The sequence below is a fragment of the Capricornis sumatraensis genome, chromosome 17, assembly GCF_032405125.1.
Source record: "Capricornis sumatraensis isolate serow.1 chromosome 17, serow.2, whole genome shotgun sequence".
NCBI classification, from domain to species: Eukaryota; Metazoa; Chordata; class Mammalia; order Artiodactyla; family Bovidae; genus Capricornis; species Capricornis sumatraensis.
In genome coordinates this window covers 58698556-58719599 of record NC_091085.1, presented here as the reverse complement: position 1 = coordinate 58719599, position 21044 = coordinate 58698556, and the positions used below count along the sequence as shown (strand labels likewise).

General features: G+C 43.9%; 1 protein-coding gene across 1 annotated transcript in view; it reads left to right on the top strand.

Moving 5' to 3' along the window:
* Positions 1–21044, top strand: part of DNAH10 (dynein axonemal heavy chain 10) — a 159133-nt gene that overhangs the window by 54190 nt on the left and 83899 nt on the right. Inside the window, exons 25-35 of the mRNA XM_068990326.1 lie at positions 124–335; positions 2150–2303; positions 4341–4574; positions 5537–5659; positions 7010–7243; positions 10071–10294; positions 12763–13032; positions 13171–13354; positions 15266–15400; positions 16507–16659; positions 19175–19363. Of these exons, the coding sequence (XP_068846427.1) occupies positions 124–335; positions 2150–2303; positions 4341–4574; positions 5537–5659; positions 7010–7243; positions 10071–10294; positions 12763–13032; positions 13171–13354; positions 15266–15400; positions 16507–16659; positions 19175–19363 (2112 nt within the window). The remainder of the gene's footprint in view (positions 1–123; positions 336–2149; positions 2304–4340; positions 4575–5536; positions 5660–7009; positions 7244–10070; positions 10295–12762; positions 13033–13170; positions 13355–15265; positions 15401–16506; positions 16660–19174; positions 19364–21044) is intronic.

The window sequence follows — 21044 nt, the reverse complement described above, 5'->3', positions numbered from 1 at the left end:
ATGGATGTTAATATTTGGAGAGAAGCGAGCATGCCTAAGGGTTAAGAATGTGCTCTCCCTTCCAACCACCTTCGAGTTTCCAGACCAGTCTTGTTGATGGGACTATTTCTTGTTCACTTCCAGATTGCGAAGGAAGAATGGTCTCAGACACTCTGGATCAACCTGAATGTTCAGTTTCTCCAGGATGGAATTGAAAGTTTTCTCAGGTCCCTCAGAAAGCTGCCCCGTCAGGTCCGAAATTTATCGGTGGCCTACCACTTGGAATCGAAAATGAAGGCATTCAAAGATTCAATTCCTTTACTTCTTGACTTGAAGCACGAGGCTCTAAGAGATAGGTTGGTGGAGGAGCTTTGACTTTGAGATATGTCTTTGCCCAGGTCTGATGACAAAGAACAAGATTTCAGTAGCAACGCAGGGCTTGAAATATACAAGTAATATTTCTCTAAATAATATTGCTTCCGTGTAAAGTTCCCATTAAATTATCAACAACAGGGATTCTTCTGTATCAACTCCCATTCTAGACCTGGGACAAGAGAGAGAAAAACTGGATTCTCCTTCCTGACCGTCTCTTTGTACAACAAAACCTAGTGATTCTATGCTTACTGCTTCTATGCTGGGTACCTGGCGTTCTGCCAGTCCAGCGGCATGTTTAGCTGCCTTATTACATTCATTCCATATACATCAGACCTTAAACGTGGGCAAATGTGGACCTTCAGAGGAGGCTAGATTGGGTTAAGAGCAGTGCTGCTTGGTGCTGTGTCTGTCTTGTTCCTTCTGTTTCAAGTAGCCACCTTTTTTTATCGTGCTGTGTTTTCTTTCACAATGCTTGAAACATTTGGCGGTTATTTAATTTGTAGATTTGTTGTATCGATCACTGCCTGTCTCCCCAAGTTGGTAGCAGTGTTCCCGAGGGCAGGGGCCTTACCTTTGAGCCACTCTGAACCCCCAGCTGTCAGCCCACTACCTGAAGAGAGTTAGTAATTGCTGAATATTTATCAAACATGAGCATGCTCGTAAATTATAACAGGGTATCAAATAGGCTGAGTGATCCAAAGAGGGCGGGATCACCCGTCTAGAGACCATGCAGAAACAGTTACCAATAAATGAAAAAGTGTGTTTTCTTAGGTGGTAGTTAAGATGAGGCATCTGAGAAAGTATCTTCTAGATTAGCGGTCTCGCAATCCCTGGGCCGTGGACCAGTACTGGTCCCGGTCCAGATAGAAATCACGCTGCACAGCAGTAGGTGAGCAGCAGGCGAGCGAGCAAAGCTTCACCTCTATGTACAGTCGCTCCCCATCGCTCTTATGACCATCTGAGCTCCACTTCCTGTCAGTTCAGCGGTGGCCTTAGATTCTCATAGGAGCGTGAACCCTACTGTGAACTGCACATGTGAGGGGTCTTTATGAGAATCATCTCCAAACCATAACCCACTCCCCACCCCTCAGTCCATGGAAAAATTGTCTTCCACAAAATTGGTCCCTGGTGCCAAAAAGGTTCCCAAAAGGGGACCACTGTTCTAGATGTTGTTTCCTGGGTTTAATTCTGGCAGCTAATGGGATTTTGGAAAACTGTGGATGTACATATAATTCCAATAATGTCTTCATGTTTCCAAATTCTATTACAAGAAGTGATTATAATGGGACTTATCCTGTGGTTGAAGAAAGAAAAGTGAAAGTGTTAGTTGCTCAGTCTGTCTGATTTTTTTGTGACCCCCAAGGGTTTCCATGGTGGTTCAGCTAGGAAAGAATCTGCCTATAATGCGGGGGACCTGGGTTTAGCCCCTGGGTTGGAAAGATCTCCTGGAGAAGGGAAAGGCTACCCACTTCAGTATTGTGGCCTGGAGAATTCCATGGCCTGTATAGTCCATGGGGTTGCAAAGAATTGGACATGACTGAGTGACTTTCACATGGACTATAGTCCGCCAGGCTCCTCTGTCCATGGAATTCTCCAGGCAAGAATGCTGGAGTGGGTTGCCATGTCCTTCTCCCAGGAATCTTGCTGACCCTGGGATCAAACCTGGGACTCCTGCCTTGCAGGCAGATTCTTTACTGTCTGAGCCACCTGCGAAGCCCTTGGTTGAAGAGGGAATAATTAAACCCATCACTAAACTCAGTAGATGTAAAGATTTTTTATGTGGATGCACCTTCAGGCATTGGAAAGAGCTTATGGAGAAAACGGGCGTGATTTTTGAAATGACTGAGACATTCACCTTGGAAAACATGTTTGCTATGGAACTTCACAAACACACGGATGTTCTCAATGAGATTGTGACGTCGGCCATTAAGGAGATAGCCATTGAGAAGGTAGGACTATTTTTAGTTATAAAACAGGCTAGAAAAAAAAAAGAATTTTTTTTAATTCAAAGAGAAAACCTGTTTGTTCTGATACCTGTTATGTTTGAATAAGAATGTATTATTTGTTCTAGAAATAGAATTTCTGCCCCAGTTAAATATTTTAATTGTTCTTATAGTTTCACTTTCAACTTATTTACTAAAGAAATAATGTGTTCAAGGTAGAAAACTGAGAAAATAAACCACTCATAAATTCCACCACCTGAAGATAAATTATTAACATTTTAGTGTACATTCTTTAATGCTTTGAAATGCCTATGCCGGGAATTCCCTGTGGTCCATTGGTTAGGGCTCTGAGCTTCCACTGCAGGGGGCATGTGTTCCATCCCTGGTTGGGGAACTAAGATCCTGCATGCTGTATAGCATGGCCAAAAAAAAGCATATACACATATATACACACATGTACACATATAAACATATGTCCACACACACACACACTCAGTTCAGTTCAGTTCATTTCAGTTGCTCAGTCGTGTCTGACTCTTTGTGACCCCATAAATCGCAGCATGCCAAGCCTTCTTGTCCATCACCAACTCCCAGAGTTCACTCAAACTCACGTTCATTGAGTCAGTGATGCCATCGAGCCATCTCATCCTCTGTCGTCCCCTTCTCCTCCTGCCCCCAATTAGGGTCTTTTCCAGTGAGTCAGCTCTTCGCATGAGGTGGCCAAAGTACTGGAGTTTCAGCTTTAGCATCAGTCCTTCCAAAGAAATCCCAGGGCTGATCTCCTTCAGAATGGACTGGTTGGATCTCCTTGCAGTCCAAGGGACTCTCAAGAGTCTTTTCCAACACCACAGTTCAAAAGCATCAATTCTTCGGTGCTCAGCTTTCTTCACAGTCCAACTCTCACATCCATACATGACCACTGGGAAAACCATAGCCTTGACTAGACGGACCTTAGTTGGCAAAGTAATGTCTCTGCTTTTGAATATGCTATCTAGGTTGGTCATAACTTTTCTTCTAAGGAGTAAGTGTCTTTTAATTTCATGGCAGCAGTCACCATCTGCAGTGATTTTGGAGCCCCCAAAAATAAAGTCTGACACTGTTTCCACTATTTCCCCATCTATTTGCCATGAAGTGATGGGACCAGATGCCATGATCTCCGTTTTCTGAATGTTGAGCTTTAAGCCAACTTTTTTACTCTCCTCTTTCACTTTCATCAAGAGGCTCTTTAGTTCCTCTTCACTTTCTGCCATAAGGGTGGTGTCATCTGCATATCTGAGGTTATTGATATTTCTCCCAGCAATCTTGATTCCAGCTTGTGCTGGAATATAAACATATATCCACACACACACACTACAGAGATATAAAAATACACATACACACACCAACATGTACATGAGTACTATGCCCATATACATACATGCTCTCACATATGCACACATATAGGTGTACATAAATACTAATATATCACTCATACATGCACACACATGCATGTACATATGCGCACCCACATATACATATGTACACAGACAGATACATATGCACAGGCACATATGTACACACATCTGTGTATATATACATATAATTATTGACAGGTGGTTTTTGAACATGCCATGAAAAATAGACATATTTTTTGTAATTTGATCTTCTTGCTAAACAGTAAACACAGAGGTAGGATCTCATGAGCATGCAGATTGGAGGCCAATTACAGAATTTAGACCCTGGCTCTGGCATTCAGCTGAGTGAGCATAGCAAGCCGACCCTTCTCTTGCCCCAGTTCCCACCTCTGCTAAAGTGTGGGGAATAATAATCCCACCCTCGCTGGGGTGCTTTGAGGACTAAAGGAGATGGTGTATAGCATGTGCTTACCTGGCACAGAGCAAGTACTGGGTAACTCACAACTAGAATTGCCAGCTTATCTGGAACACTGACCCAGAACTCTGGGTTGAGGAGCTGATCCATGGCAAACTCAGGAAGCTGCTGTTGGATTGGGGTTGTTTTTTTCAGCCCATATGCCTGAACCATTCTTTTCATTTTCCTGACTAGGCTGTGAAGGAAATCCTAGACACATGGGAAAATATGAAGTTTAATGTGGTCAAGTATTACAAAGGCACCCAGGAGCGAGGCCACATCTTGGGGTCTGTTGACGATATCATCCAGTGCCTGGATGACAACACTTTCAACCTGCAAAGCATCTCAGGAAGCAGATTTGTGGGACCTTTCCTGCAGACAGTTCACAAATGGGAAAAAACGCTTTCTCTCATAGGGGAAGTCATTGAGGTGAGAAAAAAGACACAAATGATGGAAAGGAGCTGATTCATAGAGAGAAACTTTGTATGAGACAATTTTGTGCTCAGAAACTAATGATCCTCTTTGATTTATTTTGAGGGGAGGGATGCATAATTAGAGGAGTGAATCTGAGTTTTTATTTCAATGAATGCATTTTTAACTAATAGGACTCCTCATTGGTGTTTTTTCATGTGCCCTTGTTCTTATTTAATACTGTCCTGTTCTTGTTGCAAGAATGTTTTCATCTCCTATATCACACTGAAGAATTTAAATATATTTAAAACCCTTTTCTGATTTCCTTCTATTTTTTATTTTCTCAAACTAGAATTTTCCTCTTTTTAGAGGAGACTCTCTTTCACAGGGTAGTGGGTTTTTCTCTGTGTGATTTTGATTTTTTAAAGTCCATCTTGCATACATTTTTTTTTTGGCCTGTGCTCATTTCACTTTGATGTGTGTTTCTGCAGTTTTCCCAACCTAGTCCATTGTGTTGGGAAGCACCCAACCAGGTCTTATGTTAGTTGGTTTGGGGCTTTCCTGGTTTGTGTCCAGACCTCTGTGAGCCACCTAGGCTCATTTCACCAGTCCTGTGTGACAGCCTTGTTTTTGTCCTGAGACCACAGGCAGGCACCTTGTATTAATATAGCTACACCCTAAAGCTTGGGGTGGGATGAAGCCAGGCCTGGTTCACTGGCTAAGAGTGTGGTCAGGCATGGGCTTCCTTCATTTGCTTTCTCTTTAAAAAATAATTTATTTATTTATGGTTGTGCTGGGTCTTTGTTGCTGCACACACAACTTGGCAACTAAAGCATCATATGCACTTACTCTGCCCTCTTGCATGGAAATTCTTTTGACCTGAATTGATTTAAATCTGTCCCGTGTTAGGGTGGGATTTTGCCATACACACCTTGAGGTACCTGGGAACCTGTGTTGATGATAATGTTGTGCATTTACAGATTTGGATGTTGGTTCAGAGAAAATGGATGTATCTGGAAAGCATCTTTATTGGTGGAGATATCAGATCACAACTTCCAGATGAAGCAAAGAAGTTTGATAACATTGACAGAGTATTTAAAAGGGCAAGTGACTGGCTTCTATTTTAGTCTTGAAAGATGGACAGTAATCGGAGATACTTTCACTTATGTATTTACATGTAGTATTTGGCCTATTTGTAGCTTCTGAATTTTTTCTGTCATTGTATGTGAATTTAATCTCTTCAGTAAGAATTTCTGTTTGATCGGAAGCCACCAGCATAAGGCACTACAACTTTTTTATTTTTACTTTTTATCATAAAAGTAGTAGTTATTTGAAAACCTTGGGGAAGTCTAGAAGAGAAGGAAAAGATGTCTTACATAGTTTCATCATCTTTAATATGTAATATTTTTCTATGTATATGGGTTTAAGAACACAACTGTAATGATATTTTGTATGTGTGTGTGCATACTTGGTCTCTCAGTTGTATCCGAATCTTTGTGACCCCATGGACTGTAGCCTGCCAGGCTCCTCTGTCCGTGGCATTATCCTGGCAAGAATACCTGGAATGGGTTGCCATTTCCTCTTCCAGGGGATCTTCCCAAACCAGGGATCGAACCCATGTCTCCTCTGGCTTCTGCACTGGTAGGTGGAGTCTTTACCACTGAGCCACCTGAGAAGCCCGATATTTTGTATAATTTCATCTTCATATTGTGAGAAACATAATTTGTATTATGAAATCGTCTGATAAAACATTTCAATGACTTTATATAATGTCTCAGTGACTGACATTAGTTTAGTTGATTTATTGTCTAGTAACTGGACATCTTGTTTGAAGTGAAACTCTTTGCATTCAAAAATAACTTGTCTGAAGTTTTTTTCCATTTTTAGGATTAACATCTTATTATTAAGTAAATTACCCATGAAAGACTATGGTCATCTTAAAGTCCTTTCCAGAAAGGATGGTACCAGTGGGCACTGCTGCTAGTAGTTAGTGGGGTAAGGATTGTCACCCAGCCCACCTGACCTCAAAGCCCAGGTGCTTTGCTGCTCAGTGATGCTGTTGTATTCTCTAGTATGAGCAGCCAGCTCATGTTTGGGGCTTCCCAGGTGGTAAAGAACCTATCTGTCAGTGCAGGAGACATAAGAGACCCGAGTTTGATCCCTAGATTGGGAAGATTCTCCTGGAGAAGGAAATGGCAACCTACTCTGGCATTCTTGCCTGGAGAATCCACAAGGAAAGAGGAGCCTGGTAGGCTATAGTTCATGGGGTCGCAAAGAGTTCGGACATGACTGAGGCAACGTTGCATGCACACATAATATATCTGTATCATTTCTTTTTAGATTCCACATATAAGGGATGTCATATGATATTTCCCGTTCTCTGACTTACTTCACTCAGTATGACACTCTCTAGGTCCATCCGTATTGACAGTTGTCCTCTTGACTTTCTCTAGATCATGGGTGAGACTTTGAAAGACCCTGTGATCAAGAGATGCTGTGAGGCCCCCAACCGCCTCAATGACCTGCAGAACATCAGCGAGGGCCTGGAGAAGTGCCAGAAGAGCCTGAACGACTACTTAGATTCCAAGAGGAATGCCTTCCCCAGGTTCTTCTTCATTTCTGACGACGAGCTGCTCAGTATCCTGGGGAACAGCGACCCGCTCTGTGTCCAGGAGCACATGATCAAGGTCGGCCCCCAGGGGCTCCTGTGGGAGTGTCCCCATAAGCTCTGTAATTGCAGCTCATCTGAGTCTGCTACACAGCTGGGTTCAACTTGGAAGTCCAAGATTGTGGAACACTGCTGGGGTTTTATGTGAAACATAAATCTGATGAAATCCACTGTACTCTGAGGTCACACCAGCACTGAGATGCCATTTGTTGTTCTTTTTCCACAGTCCCCCAAACAACATTTTTAGAGAAACTGAAACAATGCAGAAATATACAAGGACAAATATAATAACCAGAAAGACCATACAGGATAGTGGTTCAGCACATCCAGCTAGATTGTCTGGGCTCAAATCCTGGCTCTACGTGAATTTGCTGTGTGGCCTTTGGCAAGTGACTTAACCTCTCTGGTCATCAGTTTTCTTCCCTGTAAATTCACATAACTCCAATTCTACACATTTATAAAGATAGAGATTAAATGAGTTAATGTTTGTAAAGTGCTTTGAACAGTGCCTGCCTGATGATGTTGGCTAAAGAACCTTATCTACCCCGCAGAACTGACACCCTTGTTACCAGTTAGTCATATTTGTTTTGTCTCTTTTTTTGTAAGATAAAATTATGGAGATAAAGTTGACATACTCTCTGTTTCATCCCCGTTCACAATTCTGCTTCCACTTTCAAAAGGCAGCCATTATCATGGCTTTGATGTAATTCCTTCCAGCCTGTGTTTTCATACTTTTATATAAATGTACGTGTATCCGTGAGTGATACTGAAGGGCAGGAAACACAACAGACAAAACTGTCTCTTATGACAGAGAATCAGAGCAGCGCCAGGAATAATCTTTGGTCAGCTCATCAAAGCTCTATGTTTAGTATCAGCCATTCCCCTGGAGAAGGAAATGGCAATCCACTCCATTATTCTTGCTGGGAGAATCCCATGGATGGAGAAGCCTAGTAGATTACAGTCCATGGGGTCGCAAAGAGTCGGACACAACTGAGCGACCTCACCTTCACCTTCACCTTCACCTTAGAGGTTTCTCAGCCTTGACACTATTGGCATCTTGCTTGAGATATTTATTTTTTTACTGGCATGTAGCTGACTCACAATGTTTTGTTCATTTCAGGTGTACAGGAGACAGTCAGTTATGACATACATTTAATGACTCTACTGATTAATTTTGGGCTATGCAGGGTCTCCATTGCTGCTTGCAGGCGTTCTTTAGCTGCAGCAAGCGGGGGCTAGTCTTTGTTATGCTGTGCAGGCTTCTCACTGCAGTGGCTCCTCTGGTTGTGGGGCACAGGCTCTGGGCACACGAGCTTCGGTAGTTGTGGCTCACAGGCTTGGTAGCTGCAGCTTGAGAGCTCTAGAGCGTGGGCTGAGTAGTTTTAGCGCATGGGCTCAGTTGCTCCGTGGCCTGTGGAGTCTTTCTGGATTCTTATCCACTGTGCCACCAGGGAAGTCCATCCACTCTCTTTTTGATTCTCTTTTGGGCCAGACAGTTTTTTCCTCTGTGTGTGTGTGTTTATGTCAGGGGTGGGGGCTGTCTTGTGCATTGTAGGTTGTTTAGAAGTATTTCTGGCCTCTACCCAGTAGATGCCAGAAGCATCCCTCTCCAGCTGTGAAAACCAAAAACGTCTCCAGACAGTGCTGAGTGTCCCTGGGGGCAAAATCATCCATGATGGAGAGCATTGTGGAACAATTACTTTATTTCAAATAAATAAAGTACTGAGGATCAATTGCTTAATACACTGCATACGTGCCTGTGTGCTAAGTTGCTTCAGTCGCGTCTGACTTTGCAACCCCATGGACTGTAGCCACCAGGCTCCTCTGTCCATGGGGATTCTCCAGGAAAGAATACTTGAAGTTACCGTGCTCTCCTACAAGGGATTTTCCCCACCCAGGGATCGAACCAGAGTCTCTTCACGTCTCTTGCATTGGCAGGTGCTCTTTACCACTAGTGCCACCTGGGAAGCAAGATTAATACACTGTGTTTTCTTTAATTAATGCTGATTTCCTTCTCAAAATATGAGTTATAGTTTGCATGTTTTCCTTTCTCAAAGGGAGAAGGCTTATATTCTGTTTCTGCTTTCATAAACACATATTTTACTGTTGTAGAAAAATGTGTTGTTAGAAATACTTTGGCTATTGGTAGCTCCTTTTGTAAACCTCTGATTTTATTTTTTAAAGCTTATTGCCTTTCTGTCCTCCTGTCCGATTTGCAGAGTGCCTTGTCTTATCTAATGGGCCCCAAAAGACTCATTTTCCCTGAATATTACTCTGATTAGTAACAATGAGGATAGCCAGCAAATGCCAAGCATTTGAGGAGCTGACATTTCATGCACGTTATTTAATTTGATCCTTTGACTGCATTTTGTAGGTGCCATAATTATGTTTATTTTCGGCTGAGAGAGGAGAAGCAACTTGGTCAAAGACACCTGATTGGACAGTGGGGGTCTTCATTCCTCATTCCTGGGAGGTCTCTAATTCCTCAGCCCTTGAGTGTTTAATCACCATGCTGTTCCTTCTGCTCATCCTGTGTTCAGCTGGTCCATGTGTCCGGATACCTCTCCATCCCAATGTACATCCTAGAATCTCAAGTGTGGGGAGAGAACATATCTTCTCTTTTTTCATTTTTGTTCAGCCCGCCTCAGACCTTTTCACAGTGCAGATAAAAGGAATTACCCAATGAACGTTTGTCACTGGCTAAAGAGATACCTATTTGGTGTGGGTCTCTGGTGCTGTTGCTGGCATCCTGGCAGCCCTGATGTGTGATGAAGCACTGCAGGCTGTTCTTTGATTCCAGAACCCAGTGAAGGTATTACAGTGTGTACTCTCCCACTGTATTGCAGATGTATGACAACATAGCACTGCTGAGGTTTCATGATGGGGACAGTGGAGAAAAACTGGTATCTGCCATGATATCAGCAGAAGGAGAAGTCATGGAGTTCCGGAAGATCATCCGGGCTGAGGGGCGTGTGGAGGATTGGATGACAGCAGTTTTGAACGAAATGCGAAGAACTAACAGGCTAATTACCAAAGAGGCTATTTTTAGATACTGTGAAGACAAAACCAGGTAGGATTGTACATGTGATTTGTGTTACTTTATTATATTAATGGTAATAAGGGATCAATTTTCAGGGTGTGGAGTACACTGATTGACATTTCAAATGGTTTTCTTTCCCTGCCATAGCTAAATTAGCTGATGGATACCTGTGTTCTTTACGGATTACTGTGTACAGCACTTCTCAAACTGTGGTCCATGGACTGGGAGCATCAGGGCCCCTAGGAGCCTGGTCAAAATGCAATTTCCTGAGCCCCACCCCAAACCTGCTACATCAGAAACTCTCAGGGTGGGGCCCCAGGAACTGAGTTTTCACAAGATCCCAGGTGATTCTGAGCTCAAATGTGAGAACCTGGTGAATGCATTGGAGAAGGAAATGGCAACCCACTCCAGTATTCTTGCCTGGAGAATCCCAGGGACTGAGGAGCCTGGTGGGCTGCCGTCTATGGGGTCGCTCAGAGTTGGACACGACTGAAGTGACTTAGCAGCAGCAGTGACTCACCAGAACCCAGGTGTTCATTAAGATGGACTCTATGTGTAGGTTAATGGCAAAGTTGTTTTTAGAATAGTTGATGAATTTCAATCATTCTTTGATTTTGTGGCCTCAGAACTTCCAGGCACCGAGCTAAACCATGCCAGTCACTAAGAGGGCTGTCTTTACTATGTGGTTGAACCCAAAGCACACAGAGCATCTTTGGATAGCTTCCCAGGAGAGTTGCAGTACATTTGGCAGGGCCTTTATGCCGATACAAAGTCTTTATTATTATGGGAACACTGTCCTCTTGGTTTTGCATGCTGCTTTTTTGATTTTGCAAACTGAAAATGTCTATTTAATGAATTATTAGGACAGAGCATAGTATTTGTCTGACTAGGATCCTTCTTGGTTCTGTGCCATATAAAAAATGGGTTTATCGCTTTATGTAATTGAGTGTATATAGATACATTCACTGGTGTATTGGTAAACTAGCTCTCTGAGAAGATAAGCTTTGATTTAGAGCATATGCCAATTCCCATAGTGTAAATACTCTGCATGCCTAACTGAGACACAAGCCCAATGGAACTAGTCAATGAGAGAAGCAAGGTGGAGTGTAGCTTGTGTTGCCGGATGCCAGTTTTGGAGAAACAGCCCTCACACCCCCTTCTCCCCATTTATGTGTCTTTATACAGGTTTGTATGAGAATAGAAAAGGGTGCCCAGTGACACTCAGGAAATTATAGCAAGGAAGCATGGGAGGTGTGGTCAGAGATAATCAATTTTTTTTGTTGGAATTTTAAAAAATTTAAAAATTCTTATAATGTGCCTATCATACTAAATAACTTTTAAGCATCTGTAAAAACACGTCTTTCAAGTGATCTGGCTTCTTTTACACAGTCATGCCCCTGTAACTGTTCATGCGCACATCTCCGTTGGCCTGGAGTTCTATTATCTAACCAGAAGAGGTTTATCTCCTTTGTTTATTGGTCTCTTACTTTGTCTTCCCTATTCCAGATCAAAAAAAATTTTTTTTAATTGAAGTATAATTGATTTACAATATTGTATTTGTTTCAGGTGTACAGCAAAGTGATTCAATTATATTAATATGTACATAAATATGTATATTTCTGATTATTTTTCTTTATAGGTTATTGCATGATATTGAATATAATCCCCTGTGCTGTACAGTTAATCTTTGTGGCTTATTTATGTGTAGTAGTTTGTATCTGTTAATCCTACACTCCCGATTTATTCTTCCCTACCTAAGTCCCTTCCCCCTTTGGTAAGCATAAGTTTGTTTTCTGTGCCTGTGACTCTATTTCTGTCTTACTTCACTCTGTGTGATAATCTCTAGGTCTATCCATGTTGCTGCAAATGGCAATATTTCATTCTTTTTTATGGCTGAGTAATATTCCATTGTATTAGATTGTTTCCAGGTCTTGGCTATTGTAAATTGTGCTGTGATGATCATCAGGGTGCATGTATCTTTTTGAATTATAGTTTTCTCTGGATGTATGTCCAGGAGTGGAATTGTGGGGTCATAGGGTAATTCTATTTTTAGTTTTCTGAGGAGCTGCCATACTATTCTCTATAGTGGCTGCACCTACTTACATTCCCACCAGCAGTGTAGGAGCGTTCCCTTTTCTCCACACTCTTTCCAGCATTTATTATTTGTAGACTTTTTAATGCTAGCCGTTCTGACTGATGTGAGGTGATACCTCATTGTAGTTTTAATCTGCAGTTCTCTAGTAATTATTGATGTTGAGCATCTTTTCATGTGCCTGTTGGCCATCTGTATGAAACAAATATTCCTTTTTGTTTTGTTTTCGGCCATGCTTGTGGGATCCTAGTTCCCTGACCAGGGATTGAACCCATGCCCTCTTCCGTGGAAGTGTGGAGTCCTAACCACTGGACTGCAAGGACATCTCAGAAGAAATAGATTCTTAACAAGACCATTTTTAGTTCCAATCCTGGGAAAATCTCATAAAGGCATGCTTTTCCTTTAGGGTCGACTGGATGCTCATGTACCAAGGGATGGTGGTGCTGGCCGCCAGCCAGGTGTGGTGGACCTGGGAGGTGGAAGATGTCTTCCGCAGAGTGCAGAAGGGGGAGAAGCAGGCCATGAAGAACTACGGCCAGAAGATGCACCGGCAGATAGACGAGCTGGTCACCCGGATCACCTTGAACTTAAGCAGGAACGACAGAAAGAAATACAACACCATGCTCATCATAGACGTGCATGCCCGTGACATAGTCGACTCTTTCATCCGGGGCAGGTAGGGACCTCCCAGGGTGCTCGTGTCTTGAAATCTGTCCTGTGTCATCCTCTGGCCTCTCTCAGCATCTCTCCATCTACTTTCTCTTCCGTCTCAGCTCTCTCCCTCTTCACTTACGCCCCGTTGCTCACCTTCCAGCATTCTCGAGGCCCGGGAGTTTGAATGGGAAAGTCAGCTGCGTTTTTACTGGGACCGGGAACCAGACGAGCTGAACATCCGCCAGTGCACGGGGACCTTTGGCTACGGCTACGAGTACATGGGTTTGAACGGGCGGCTGGTTATCACGCCCCTGACAGACCGGATCTACCTGACGCTCACCCAGGTGACTGGCGGCCTGGCTCTGGTGGGGATCATTCACCTGGGGTTGTGTGTTTTTTCTCTAGGTGTGATAGTAACTGTGATGGTGTACTGGGTTGAACTGGCTTCCCAAGTGGCTCGGTGGTAAAGAACCTGCTTGCCAGGGTAGGACATACCTGTTCCATCTCTTGGTTAGGAAGATCCTCTGGAGGAGGAAATGGCAACCTGCTCCAGTATTCTTGCCTGGGAATTCCCATGGACAGAGGAGCCTGGTGGGCTACAGTCCATGGGGTTGCAAAGAGTCAGTCATGATTGAGCACGCATGCATTGGGTCGAACAGTGTCCTCCCCACCCCAAATTCATGTCCACTCAGAACCTCAGATGTGACCCTATTTAGAAATAGGGTCTTGGCAGATTGAATTAGTTAAGGATTGGGGTGAGAACAGCCTGGATTAGAGCCCTAGGACCAATGCCTGGTGTCCGCGTAAGAAGAGGAGAGAACACAGAGGCACAAAGAGATGTGAAGACAGAGGCAGAGACTGGAGAGATGCAGCCACATGTCAGGAAATGCCTGGAGCCACCAGAAACTGGAGGAAGCCAGGAATGAGCCTCCCTTCAAGTCTTCGGAGGCAGTGTGGCCCCACTCACACCTTAATTTCAGACTGTTAGCCTCCAGAACTGTAAGAGAACACATTTCTGTGGTTTTAAGCCAGACAATTTGGGGGTACTTTGCTATGGCAGCCCTGGGAAACGAATGCTGATAGTAAAAGGGTTCGATGATAAAGGTCGTTCTTTAAAAATCTGTAAAAGAAGTTCCATTTGAAATATGACATACTTGCTACCTTTTGGGATTGGGCTGTTTCAAGTTCCAGTGGGTCCCAAAACCACCCTCAGTTTCAATAGTTTGCTAAGAGGAATTACAGAATTCAGTAAAGCCGTTGTGGTCATGGTTATGGTTTTTATAGGGCTTCCCAGGTGGCTCAGTGGTTAAAAAAAAAAAAGTCTGCCTGCGATGGGGGAGATGTGGGTTCAATCCCTGGGTCAAGAAGATCTCCTGGAGAAGGAAATGGCAACCCACTGCGGTATTCTTGCCTGGAATCCCAGGTATAGCGGAGCCTGGTGGGCTATGGGGGTGGCGAATAGTGGGACACGACTTGACTAAACAGCAGGAACAATAGCAACAACATGGTTTTTATAGCAAATGGATACAGATGAAAATCAGCAATGGGAGAAGGGAGGCCTACGTTTAGCAATAGGACAGGGTCTAGGAGAGACCAGGCCTAAGCTTCGGTTTCCTGTTCAATTCAGCAGTCCAGACACCATCGTTTTCTCCAACAACTATGTGTGAAGTTCTGCTGCCTAGGGAAGCCCACGGAGCCTTGGGTTTTAACTAGGGGCTTGTCATACATACAAGACTGACCCCTCTAAATGACTGACCCTAGTCTCCAGATCCTCTTGAAGTTGACTTGCTGATGCCACGTGATCCAGGGCTTCTGCCATAAATCACATTGTTAGACTGTCTGGCGTGGCCCGAGGTCCCCAGATAAACAAGGACTCTTCTGAGGCAGAACATTCTGGGGCCTTAGAGGTCAGCTCCTAGGATCCAGAGACAAAGGGCCAAACATTTCTTTGGGCAAAATGAATCCTTCCCTGCACATAAGTCCATGTTCTCATGAGCCTCAGCTCTGGGAACTACTAGGGTGGGTACAGAGTCCAGCATGTTGTGGAGTCGTTGGTTTTCTGGTCCCTGTATAACAGGGGGTTGGGGTGGAGTGGTCAGTGGAGGTCAGTGGAGGTCAGGGTCACTGTCAGAAAAGGTGAGTGTGAGCTGGTCCATTACCATTTATATATTCCACATAGATTGTCACGAACTGGTCATTGACACCTCTTTCGTTCCATGGCAGACAACACATGTTTTGCATTTGACTTCTGACAGGCACTGTCCATGTATCTGGGTGGGGCTCCTGCTGGCCCAGCAGGTACCGGCAAAACCGAGACCACCAAGGACCTGGCCAAAGCCTTGGGCTTGCTCTGTGTCGTAACCAACTGCGGCGAAGGCATGGATTACAAAGTAAGGATCTGGTGTCACTTCTTCCATCCAAAGACTAACCAGGCCCAACCCTGCTTAACTTCCAAGGTCAGATGAGATGGGATGCTTTCAGGATGGTACAGCCGTTGATACCCTGACATCACTTCTAGTGCCGTCTTCCTAGGCCAAGAGCTCAAAGGAGGACATGGGTGAAAGCATTTTATCTCATATGTTTCCAAGAAGTGACGTAGTGACAGCTGGAGGTGGGGAAACTTTCACCATCACAGTCTGGGAACTTGGATGTATTTCTTTGTTAGCAGCATGTAGAGCAAGCGTCTCAGACTAAATGCCCACTGGTCAGGTGGATAGTGTAAATCAGTAAACAGCAGACATACACAGAGAGTGGTGGTGACTGTGGCAACTGGAAAGCAAAGCTCCATCGGAAGGAGGCGCTGGTGTTCAGGTTAGGTCAATTGTCACCAAGAAGAGAGGACCCAGTATTGCTGGATTTTTCAGCATCTCAAGAGAAGCCAGAAATCTGAGGTTTTTTTACATTAAAATCCTTAATTTTTGAAATCTTTGAACTTCTTTACAAAACAGAAATACTAGAGTCACAAATGTAGAAAACAAAGCTATGGTTACCAGGGGTTATGAAGGGGGAGGGATAAACTGGAGATCAGAATGGACACGTACATACTACTATATATAAAATAGATCGCTAATAAGGGCCTACTGCATAGAACAGGGAGCGCTACTCAGTACTCTGCAGTGGCCGATAGGAGAAAGAATCTAAAACACAATGGAGATGTGTGTGTGTGTGTGTGTGTGTGTGTGTGTGTGTGTATAACTGATTCACTTTGCTGTACAGCAAAAACTAACACGACATTATAAATCAACCCTGCTCGAATAAAAATTTTTTAAAATTAAAAAAATCCTGAATTTGTGAAACCCCATGATTGGGAGCTGGCCCACAAGAGGCCTTGGAAATCTTGCCAGGAAGATCCATTAGTAGAGCGGCTGGCTGAACGCGTCTCTGCCAATCTGATAATCATCGTTTGCTTTTAATTTAGAAAATTGTATCCATACGTGGATTGCTTGTGATTTTAAAGATGAACATTGCCCTTGTCCTGACATTGCTTTCATCCTAGGCTGTCGGGAAGATCTTCTCGGGCCTTGCTCAGTGTGGGGCTTGGGGCTGCTTCGACGAGTTTAATCGCATCGATGCCTCTGTGTTGTCAGTCATCTCGTCCCAGATTCAGACGATAAGAAATGCTCTGATCCATCAGTTAACCACGTTCCAGGTGAGGATAAGTGTGAAGCTGGCCCAGATCCTCCCCAGGATGGGAACATGCGACGGTGGACAGTCATCTATCCAGACCAGGCTCCCCCAGATGTAGATTTGCCTGACTTCTGCTTTCATGTGGAGATAATTGGGTTTCCCCCAATTATCAGTGATTATCTTTGATAATTAAGTACTGTAATAATCTAAGAACTTCAGACATGGGACTCCCTGATGGTCCAGTGGTTAAAACTCAGAGCTCCCAATGCAACGGGCACTGGTCCAGTCTCTGGTTGGGAAATAGGATCTTGCATGCTTCATGGGACAGCCAAAAAATAAATTAAAAAAGTAAATTACAGACATGACTAATAGTGATGGGTAGGGCCATATTCTCAAGTAAATGAAGTATAAGGTCCCCTTTCCAGGTCAAAAGATGTTTTTAATGACTTCCCAAATTTGATAAAAAGTGACTTAAGAGAAATTAAGATTCTGTTGAATCAGAATGTCTTCAGTAGAAATTATTGCAATGAACAAGAAATTTTGCCTTCAGACCCAGTAAAGTTAGGGCATTTTTAATGACCAAGTTTTTTTTAAATGTCATTTTGGATCAATAAGAACCATTTCTGTGGACATTTATTTATTTTTGGCCACACCATGAAGCACATGGGATCTTAGTCCCCTGACCAGGGATTGAACCCACACCCTCTGCATTGGAAGCATAGAGTCTTAACCACTGGACCCCCAGAAAAGTCCCATGACCAAGATTTTTAAGGTTGTTATTAAAGTGAAAAGGCAATTTTAATTTTTTTTTTGAGATTATACTAATCTCTCCCTGTCCAACAATACATTTGTAGACTCAAGTTTGGGACATCTGCTTTAAGTTACATCAGATGAAAATGGATCAGAGTTTGGAGAAACGTGATCTTATGTAATTTAGGTGGCCCAGGGTGCGTCCCCTGACAACAGGGACCAGAGTGGCTGAACCGTTTCCCTACCCTGAGGCCCTCTGTGGTCCCAACGTGCTCTACCGTCCCTCTGGCCACTGTCCTTGCTTCTGCATGCCCTTCCACCCTTGTCACTTTAGGACACTTGCTCCACAGACATATCAGACCCTGGGACACCAAATGCATCCCTATCTGCCTGAAATTGTCCTTTTTTCCTCCTTCACCTGAAAACTCCTATACATCCTTCAAGACCCCACAGAGCCTCATTGGAAGATCCAGGAACCAAATTCAGCTTGGGCTGTGAGGACTCTGTTATGGGCCCTTCTACGGCCACCCCACCTGCTTTTCCCCTGGACCTTAGTGTTGCTGGTGGTCAGAGGATTATGTAAAGTGGGTCCTATTAAACATTTGAGGATTCCAGTGAAGGTTCTAGATGGACTTCTAGTTCATTAGTTCTGAAACATTTTAGGACTGAGCTTACTACTGCCTGCCATGGGAGATACATTGAACCTACAATGCATTTGGTTTTCTAGAAGCTGTGTTTTTAAGAGCAGGCCTGTCTGTCATCTCCAGGGTATGCTCTGGGACTCACATGAGACACTGAGGCATGGATGACAATGGTCTCAGGGCAGATCTGGGAGATAAGACAGCAGCCTCCATCCTTCGGGAAGCATCAGATACCTGCTGGGCTGCCCTCTTGTCAGAGGCAGCCTGGGCCTCATAAAAATAAGAATTCTGTTTTCTGTCTGTCTGATGGGCCATTAAAAGAAACAAAACAGTAAAATCTTAGTAGAGAGGAAAGTTGAGATAGTTGAAATTCACTGTAGGCTAAAGAGACTCAAAATATAGAGATTTCTGTACTTTGTCAGTCCATGGAGCACCTGGAGGACAAAGGCTGGTTTCTTAAAAAAAAAAAAAATATATATATATATATATATACACATTTAGTTATTTATTTGGCGTGCCAGGTCTCAGTTGTGGCACGCAGGATCTTTAGTTGTGGCATATGAACTCTTAGTTGCAGCTTGCTGGATCTAGTTCCCTGACCATGGATTGAACCCCGGGCTCCCTCCATTGGGAGCTCAAAGTCTTAGCCACTGGACCACCAGGGAAGTTCCAAGGCTGGTTTCTCAAAGGATGCTGAGGTTGGATTCTGGTGGGAAAGGTATGGGTGACACCCAGGCAGCCAGATGGGGGTAAAGGTGGGAATGGGAAGAGAAATGACAATTAACATGAATGAAAATCCACATTGTGCAAAGTGATGGGCTGGGTGTTCTGGAAGATGGAGACTCAGAGGGAGTAAGTGCCTCAAATCAACCCCAGGCTGCACACTTTCCCAACATCAACTAGTTTTTAAGTTGACAGACCCTGGATTTGGATCAGAGTTTGGGGGTTGACTGAGGCTTGCCCCCCAGAACATTGAGGTCATAAGCATGAGGACTCTGCATTTATCACCAGGAAGGGGCAAGACACAGATGGTGATGTCTGCTTTTTATCCATGAAAACGAGTAGCCACATGGCTCCCCAGGCCACCTTTCCCCTGGCAGGCTGGCCAGCAGTATAACCCTTCCTTCCTTTGCTCTTGTCCCCTAGTTTGAAGGGCAAGAGATCTCCCTGGACTCCAGAATGGGCATCTTCATCACCATGAACCCTGGCTACGCGGGCCGCACGGAGCTGCCTGAGTCGGTGAAGGCTCTCTTCCGGCCGGTGGTGGTGATCGTGCCAGACCTGCAGCAGATCTGCGAGATCATGCTGTTCTCCGAGGGCTTCCTCTGGGCCAAGGTGAGGCCCCCCCAGTGCCCCATGGCCCCGAACCCCATCTGAGTCTGTGCTCAGACTGGGGCCTGGGCCATTTTCATTCTGTGTGACTCTTCAAATAGTTTTGCTTGGTCTCTCTCCCTCCCATTTATTAAACAATGAATGAATGATGCTTTGGGAACAATTAATTTTTTATATTCATTTGATCTATTAGGCTGCACTGGGTTTTAGTTGCGGCGTATGGGTTTCCAGTTCCTCGGCTAGGAATTGAACCTGGGCCCCCTGCATTGGGAGTGTGGAGTCTTAGCCACTGGACCACTGGGGAGGTCCTCTCCCTCCCTTTTTAAAATGACAACTTTCATTTTGGAACCATTTGACTCACAGGAGGTGGGGGCTGGAGTCCAGAGAGTTCCAGGGGCCCCTCATCCAGCTTCCCGCAGTGATACCCTCAAATCTGGGAAAATTACGTGGACACAATGCTATTAACTCACGTATGGGCTTTATTTGGGTTTCACCAGGTTTCACCTTCTCCCTCTCTCTCTCGTGTGTGTGTCTAGTTCTGTGACATTTAATCCCATGTATAGAACAACTGGAGCCACAATCCGGACACAGAACTGTCTCATTATCACAGAAAAACTCCTTATGTCACCCCTTAATGGTGGCACCCTGCCCCCAACTCTAACTCACAATTGCCAGTCATTCTCTATCACTACAATTGCATCACTTCTAGAATGTTCTATGCATGAAATTATACAGCGTGTAACCCTTTGAGGTGGGCTTTTTTTCACTAAGCCTCATGCCCTATGTGGCTTTAAAAATATATTGCTATATTTAAGATGGATAACCTATTGTACAGCACGGGGAACTCTGTTCAATGTGATGTGGCAGCCTGGGATAGGAGGGGATTTTGGGGGAGAATGGAGACATGTATATGTATATCTGAGTCCCTTTGCCTTCCACCTGAAACTATCACAACGTTGTTGGCTATACTGCAATATAAAAATTAAAAGTTCAAAAAATAAAGTAAGCTATGAGCAAAAAACAACAAACAACTTTTCTTAACAAAAGCAAAAATATATAGGGATAATGCCTTTATCATGTCTTAAAATGTATATAAAAAGATTGTACACATACATTTCCACAGAAGGTTCTGGAAAAGGTACAAAATAGCAAATATTTTTAAACTAAAGGATTGTTAGGTTGCTTCTCTGCAGTTTTTTGGTGAAGGCTCTTATTGGCAATCCTCTTGTCTAGGTTTTGAGCCAGAGAGGAGAGATCACTGGTTCTCGGTTTTTATGTGCAAACTCCCCACGCCATCCCTAGGGACAAGCAGGTTTTGAATCGATGTAGACCAGGTGAATGACTCATCCTCAAAAACGGTTACAAGAAAACTTTAATAACACGTTTAGTTCAAAGGAAGCCAGTTTCTGAGTATAGTCGCCATGATTTAAAACATTGGATGAGTTCTGTTCTTCAAGGTGGCTAAGATTTTCCTTGGCACTCAAGGACTGTCATCCAACTTTATTAAGGCTGGTGTACTTTTCAAGTAGGTCCTAGGTTTGTCACTGTGAAAAATGAAGGTCCCATCCTGGTATTTGTTACAGGCAAGAGCATCTTGCTTGCATCTGTTTGTAGAGCAGCTTCACCTGAACATCTTTATGTCACTTTTCTTTGTGGCATAATGTTCCAGTATTTTCAGGGCATT